Raw genomic sequence first — 7,780 nt, forward strand, 5'->3', positions numbered from 1 at the left:
GTGCAATGATAAAGAAAGTGCATGGGAATGCTTTGGCATTGAATGAAGTTGTCCTTGTTAAAGAAGAGGACTGGAGTGGAAAAACTTGGAATTTCAGAACAGGAGCCTGTCTGTCCTCTGGGGCAACTGCATTATGAATCTAGTGAGTTTTGTTTAATATTTGGAGTGGATTGCTGGAGAAGTATTTAAGAGAAAACCAAAGAAAATACCTTGGGAATAATCTTCTAAATATATCTTTCTATTGGGAATTAGTGGCCAGTGCAGAGACACAGAGACATCCATGAGATTCCATCATTTGGTTTGTGTGTCAGTATAAATATAACATGGGCACCTTTCTTCTGCTGCTTTTATTCTATTTTATGCTTTTGAGGTTTCATCTCACACCTGCATATACTAAAATAGTCTTGGGTAGATTTTTAGATATCAGTGCCTTTAAATCATTCCTGCCTTTGAATCAGCTTGTTCTTGCTTTGCATCATGACAGTTCCATGTTGTAGGAATTATCTGGAGACCTATCTGATGAGCCACTGTTGATCTGTATATCAAAACTGACAAATGGTCAATTGAAAGTATTAGCAGCTTAAAGTTTTAGATGAAAAACCATTTTAGAACAGCCTAAGAGTTGTATGGATTTGGCCTCCCCTGTAAAGGTGTTTTGCCACAACACTCAAACCTGTTTTTTCCCTTTTGGACTGTTAGTAATTCTACCTTCATGTTAACTTGCAGTTTCTGAAGTTCTGGAAGACTCAAATGCTTTTTCTAGGACTTGATTACTGAGATATTGATGTTGGCATTTAAACCATGCCTGCGGATATGTGCACTTGCTGTTGAGCAAAGTGGCACCTGCCTAATCAGAGACTCAAGGAAAACTCACACATCACAGGAAAAAAAAGGACACTTCTACAGAAAAATTGCTTAAGAGAACATTTAGGTCAGACAAATGGTCAGAAAACACTTCTTGTGGAAAGGGTTGAGTAAAATCAAGCTCTGGGAAGAGAATCCATTTGGATTACATCCAGTAAATAAACTGTTCAGGGTTAGGACTGACATCTCCATACCCTCCATACCCTCTCTCATACTACTCTTAAAGGAAAAGAAAGCAAACTACTTTTTTTTTTTTTTGGTGATGTGGATATTCACTGCAAGAAGTTTCAAGTTTCTGTTCAATTCTGTATAGCCCCCCTGTACTTACTGTAAATTGGTAGGCAGGTTTTGATATCCAGCTATTTTCTGGCAAGTTTTCTTCCTTTGTCATGATAACACAAAGTGAGCTATGCTAATTCCCAGTTACACCTGCTGGCTTGCATACCATTTACTAGTGGTGTTTTTCCACTTTTCAGATGGCATTTTACATCAAGCCTTTATCCTAATTTCTAGCATAAAACCTTTTTTTTCCACAGAAAAGTCAGTAGGGAGCTTCAGTTAATGGCATACTACAGTACATAATTATAAGTTTTATTTGCTAAGTTAGAAGGCAAATTTTATGAGGTGTTTATATTATATTTAACCTGCAAAAATAATATCCTATAAACTCGTGAAAAGTAGCAAGGCCATTAATTTCAAGTTTTGGAGCCTTCCAGTTTAGTAAGCACAAACAGGTTTGTCACTTTGAATTAATACATGCCAGTATTGGAACTGTTTTTAATTGGAGGTACAATTAAGAAGTAGTCATTTAGTCTTTACCATTTGATTTTGTTTGTGTCTCTGTAATCCGTGTCATTTGCTGCACAAAAATACATATATCTATATCTATATCTATATAATTTCAGACCAAAATACAGAAATCTGTGGTAAATAGCACGAGAACATTGGAAATATCATTCCTTTAAGGAATAATTCAATAAAATTTACAGGGAAATGAAAAAGAGACAGTAGGCTATTTTGTAATGTAATAAATGCAAAGTAGTAAAAGGAAGTCTTTAAAATGAAACAAGTACATCCTAGAATCAAAGATTAGTTTGGCTTGGAAAGGACCTTAAAGATCATCTCATTCCAGCCCCCCTGCCATGGGCAGGGACACTTTCCACTATCCCAGGTGGCTCAGAGCCCTGTCCTGGTTCTGAGCACTTCCAGGGATGGGGCAGCCACAGCTTCTCTGGGCTCCCTGTGCCAGGGCCTCCCCACCCTCACAGGGAAGAACTTCTTCCTGACACCCAATCTAAACCTGCACTCTTTCAGTTTAAAGCAATTTCCCCTTGTCCTGTCACTCCATGACTGTCCAAAAGTCCCTCTCCAGCTTCATTGGAGCCCCCTTAGGTGTTGGAAGGTGCCCTAAGGTCTCGCTGGAGCCTTCCCCAGGCTGAGCAGTAACTGGAGTTAAGGGTTACAAACAGGACTGATTTGGTTAAAATTTACCATTAGGAAAAAAAAATTCTAAACATCTTGTAAAGTTGCTTGAAGTTGCCTTTTTTTTTTCCACTTTTCAAATGCTAACCATAATTTAAAACTTACTTTAAAATCCAATTTGTATCGAGATTTCTTGCCAGGGATGTGGTAGCAAACAGAGAGCAGAGCTGGTGTTCCTTTCTTCTCTAATAAGCTGATATATTGTTTTAGTGATTTTTATTTAAGCAGTTGGAAAAAAAATCTGTCATAGGCAAGGCAATCTTTGACAACATAACAGCTTGTGTGAGCTTGATTGCTAGTTGGCAAACTGGCAGGAAATAAAGGGTCACAATGAGTAGAAACAGACTCAGGTAAGGTTAGAAGGGGAACACGTTTGGAATTACAAACAGCATCGGGACCAGGGTGTGTGGAATCCAAACAGGTGATGGCAAACAGCTTGTGGAGGGTAAGGTTGTCAACAAGGCTGTGGAGAAAGGGGATAATGGGCATGAGGAGAGCGCAGTGTCTGGTGCTAAGTCAGAAGCAGCGTTCTGAAGACACAGGGAGGTGTTTGTGGAGCTGAACAGAGCACACATAACAACATGTGCTTACTTTGAAGATAAAAACACAGTGTGTGGCAGGAGCAAGAGCTAACAAGGTCCCACGATGTGTAAACAGAGGGATTAGGTATAAATCAAGAGAGATAATGTTGCTCTGCTGTAAAGCCCCAGTAAGACTGCGAGTGGAATATTGTGTCCTGTGCTGGACTGGCAGGTGAAAAATAAAACCAAACCTAAACAGACTATTTTGATTCCTGGAAGGTAGGAAGAGGGAAAAAAGCTTATTTAAGGATTAGAATGTTTGTCTTATGAGGGGGGATCCTTACAAGACATGAAGTGCAAGAAGAGTTGATTGCAGTGGGTGAGTGCTTCCCAGAGCCCTGCTGCCACCTGGGAGGGAGCAGCATGCAAAATGCAGCAGAGCTGTGGAGTGAGCAGCAGGGATGGCCTTGTGTCCATTGCAAATTCATGATGTGCATTAAAAGAGAGTTTCTCTTTGGGACACCAAGGAGGCACTTTTGTTAATATCAGCTGAAGTGGCTGCAGCATGCAGTGCTGACATTTAAAGGCAAAAATATCATATTGCTGTTGATTCCAGTAGGCTTTCTGCTGGCCCTCTAATTGAGAAATTTGGCTGAATAAAGACCAGTAACAAAACTATTGATGGACTTTATTCTCTTCGAAGGGTCGCATTTTCATCCAAAATGTATTACAGGATATGACCTTTGCAAAGCAGGTTTCTCTGTTAAAAATGTCCTGGTAGCATCATGGGTTGGCACAAAGACAACAAAGATGCTTGACAACTGTGATGGCAGATACTCCCTTTGTATGTGTCTGTCACCAGAGCACTGTTTAATATCAGTAAGGACAAAATCTCCCTAAAACAAAGTTCCTCTCATGGAGAAGGGAAGAAAAGCTCATAGAGAAGAGGAAGAGTGCAGTAATTTATGGTAAGCTGCCCAACAATATAAAATTATTTTTAAAAACGTGGCAGGGCATTGGGCTGGTTGTGTGGAAGTGCACAGGTGCATCTTTCTGCACAGGCAGCAACCAGCACAGCTTTGGCAGCTGCTGTCCTAAACAGCCTAAAGCAGTCAGGTGAGGTGCAAGCTGCTGCCAGTGATTATTGCTTGGAAACTTGGTGGGTTTGTCTTTTGACACTAAAACTTTTGCTGTAATAGTAATGGTTCGACATTACCACTGTCAGTGCAGCAGTTCACTATTGAATCTTCACTATTGAAATCTTTGCTGCTTAATTTTTTAGCTTACAGCACAAGAACAGTGATATTTAGCAGAGCTTCTTTTTCAGTTTTCTGAAGTGTGGAGATTATTTTAGATGCAGGAAAATAATTTTGTTTTGTTTTGTTTTGTTTTGTTTTGTAAGTCAATGTTGGCTAATGTTCAGGAGTACAATATTCCTGGGTCATGTTTGGGACAAACACCAGGCTGATAGCCAAGTTATGTTCATGTCACTAGAAAGCAAGCACAGGCTATAAAATGTGCATGTGGATTTTTTTAAAATTTCATTTAAAGTTGTTGAATAGGTGAAGTTGGTTCTAAATTTACTTGCGGGAGTTTTCTCAGTGTATGGTACTCAATGTGGCCAACATCCTTTGGCTGTCAGGAAATTTTGGTGTTTGTAATTTTTTGTGGTATGGGGCTGTGATAAGGAAGAGCTTTGCTCTGCAAGTCCCAATATAATAAATAGCCAAACACTAAATACTGTAGTTTTCCTATCCAAAAGGTACAAATTCTTTGTTTCCTGAAGCTTTACTAAACAAAAGTGATACTTTTACTTGTTATGAAAAAAAAAAAGAGCAAGGTTCTATACCATGGTTCTATAATTCCAGTGTTTTGCAAACAACACAGAATATATTGTTTCCAATATTTATCTAAAATGATCTTGTTGTGTTTATTTTAGATGAACTTGCAAATTCATCAGAAAACAGATTATCCTTGGAAGATCTCTTCAGAAAAGAGTTCATAGTTCATAATCCAGAAGCCAAATGGATTAATGGTAAGTTTATAAACTCTCATTTAATTTGAAACTAGGTAAAAATTTTAAGTCTTGAATGATATTATCCAGTCACTGAGAAAAAAAAATCAGTTAAAATTTCAAACCCTCTTCAAATTGGCCGGTGTCCCGGTTTTCCTTGTTGCTCTGAATCACGTCTCTTTCATTAATTTTTGAAGTGGCTTTCTAATTTTAAAGCTCTGTCTAGTAGAAACCCATTAAAATTATCTGTTCATGCTCCTGACTCAGCTGGAAGCAGTGATGAAGAATTGTGTTTAAGAACTGGATCTTGTTTGTGGATTCACAGGAAGATCAACTCTCAATATCTGAACTTTGGGATTTGACAACTGGTTCTCTTTGCATCTAGAAAAGACTTGAATATTTCAATATATCTGTATAGTCATAGTAATTTTCTGATGACTATGAATTGTATTTAGTATTCTAATTTATTTAATGATTTGTGCATGGCATGCAGATTTCTCCAAAAATTAGGCAGTTTTAATGTAAAAAAGAAAAAAAATCAAACTCTTTTTTTCAACTCATTGACTAGCTTCAATGTAAAAGCATTAAGTTTTAATGTAAAAAAGAAAAACAAATTCAAACTCTTTTTTTCAACTCATTGACTTCCTTTTCTCTTGCTGCCATGCCTTGTTCACTTTCTCTCTGTAAGAAATGTGCAGGTAATGCAGTAGCAACTGTCTGGTTTGTGTCATGGTAATCTGGGTGTTCCTGCAGTGACAGAATCAAAGGAATGACAGGATTTGTGCAAAACTGGGCAAGGCAAAACAGGAAATGCAGTAGCAACTGCATCAAAGGAATAACAACTGGATTTGTGCAAAACTGGGCAAGGCAAAACTGTTGTGGAGTGCTCTGTGCAAGGCAGGAGTCTGGCAGTCTGGTGGCTGTGTGTGTAAATTCAGAGTGACCTTGCATGGAAATGATGCCTCATTATATCACCTTTGGCATTCAACTATAGCTAGAACTGCTTCACTTAGTAGGGAGTTCTGTGATTGAATTATTGCTTTGTGATAAACTCTGAAGAATGAAGTGGGTATAATAAGTGCCTTTAAAAGCAAAAGCATAAAAAGGAGAAAAGTATGGTCAATCTTTTTTTTTTTTTTCAGCACCTGCTCTGGTGTTATTTGTTAGCCATTAGTTTGGGGCTAAGAGAAGGGACACTCAGTTTAGTTTCCTGCCACTCCCTTTCCCCATCTATTCCAAAGACATCTCACCTCTGCTGAATTGTCCTTAGTTTCTTCTTGGGACTGGTTTCTGTCTGCAGTCAGTGCAAAAAAAAAAGTGATACTGAGTAAAGCTGGAACAGTTCTATTGCCAGGAGGAGCAGTTTCTTGTGTTTTTGCTAATGAAATCATAAAAGCAGGTTTTCAATTTGCTTTTCTCTGTTAAATTCACAAAACAGCTGCTTCTGACCCCACCCTGTCTGAAAAACACTGCTCCTAATTGTCAAATAAAGTTATTTAATATTATAAAATAAAGAGGTCACTAAAAGCAGGTAAGTACATAGTGGAAGAAGATGATTATGCTGGTTCCATCTATTACTCTTCTTACTTAAAAAATCAATGAGATTATTCTCCTAAGAACTCTAGTAGCTCCTCATAACGTGTGCATAATATTCTATGCATGAAAATAGTACTAATTTCAAAACCCAGGACAATAAAACTAAAAGGCTGTGGATGGAGCTACATTAAATATTGGTGATGCTATAAAACATGTAGTTAATTGTATTTCTTAACTCTCTTCTACAGCCTGTAATAACAGCAAAGCTTCTTTTATGAGTTTTCCAGATGTGGTAAAAAAGAAATGCAGAATTTGATGCTAAACCCTTGCTTGGTTTCTCCTGTGGTCTTCAAAATCCATCTTAAAAAGCTCCTACAGTGAAATAGAATTTTATTAGCATCGTGCAAAAATATAATTCGTATCATGCAAAAAATTGTTGCAAGCAATCCAGTCTAAAAGCTATGAGATTGTACAGGTATGAACTTTTCCATCTCTTGAAAATAATATTAGAAATGCTATTTATTAGAGGAAGGCCCTGTGTTTTATTAACAGCACACTGGTACTAATATCCAGTCTTTCTGCAATGATGGTTTTCTGAGTCAGTGTGAAAACTTCTAAGCTTTCTACATTAAACTCAAGTGTTCTCCTGAGTTGGTTGGCCAAAGAAACAATGAAGCCCAATAGTACAAAAAAAAGGAGGAAAGAAAGAGCATTTTGTTTATTAGAGTATGTGTGTGTATGAGAAATTAAGAAAAAGTGGAGGTAATTAAGGATTTATGAATTTTTTAGTATTTTTGATAAACACAGAAAAAATATGTATAGGTTTTGGTATTTTTTTTTAGTAGCCAGTATAGTTAATGATATCCAATATCTTGGGCAATAAAAAACCCCAAGGAATAGTCTTGCAAAGCAGCATTTCTGCTTCCTGCTTCTATTTTTATTTTTTAAGACTTTATTTCCTGGCAGTGTGGCGTTGCAGTGATGGCATTATATGCATGGAAAATGAAATATATAACTTCAGATTCATTACTGTGGAGCTGGAGGGGAGCATTTGGCACTTTCTTTGGATATTGGCAGGATAAGTGAACTCTGCACAGGATGATTTTAGCAGAAAATAAATAGCTACTTACTACCTTTTGCTCCTCTTGGAATGGGATAATTTGTATCAATCTGAAAGTTTTCATCTTTACCTCCTGGGAAGGGGTAGGGATACTGGTTGAAAAAGTGGTTCCTGCTGTAAGCAGTGTCTTGAGGGTCTGCAGCATGTTTTGTAGAAAAACAAAAAGAAAGATTTAAGGATTTCAAGTGGTGGATGAATCACTGTGTCCTTAGGTAAGGCCTGGTATTTAATTGCTGCCCTTTT

At 37.6% G+C, this 7,780-nt stretch overlaps 1 protein-coding gene across 1 annotated transcript in view; it reads left to right on the forward strand.

Annotated features, from left to right (window-relative positions):
- DPP10 (dipeptidyl peptidase like 10) overlaps positions 1–7,780 on the forward strand; it is a 202,318-nt gene that overhangs the window by 3,072 nt on the left and 191,466 nt on the right. The window contains exon 2 of the mRNA XM_005415744.2: positions 4,807–4,902. Within this exon, the coding sequence (XP_005415801.1) occupies positions 4,807–4,902 (96 nt within the window). The remainder of the gene's footprint in view (positions 1–4,806; positions 4,903–7,780) is intronic.

The sequence above is a fragment of the Geospiza fortis genome, unplaced genomic scaffold (genome assembly GCF_000277835.1).
Source record: "Geospiza fortis unplaced genomic scaffold, GeoFor_1.0 scaffold112, whole genome shotgun sequence".
Classification (NCBI taxonomy): domain Eukaryota; kingdom Metazoa; phylum Chordata; class Aves; order Passeriformes; family Thraupidae; genus Geospiza; species Geospiza fortis.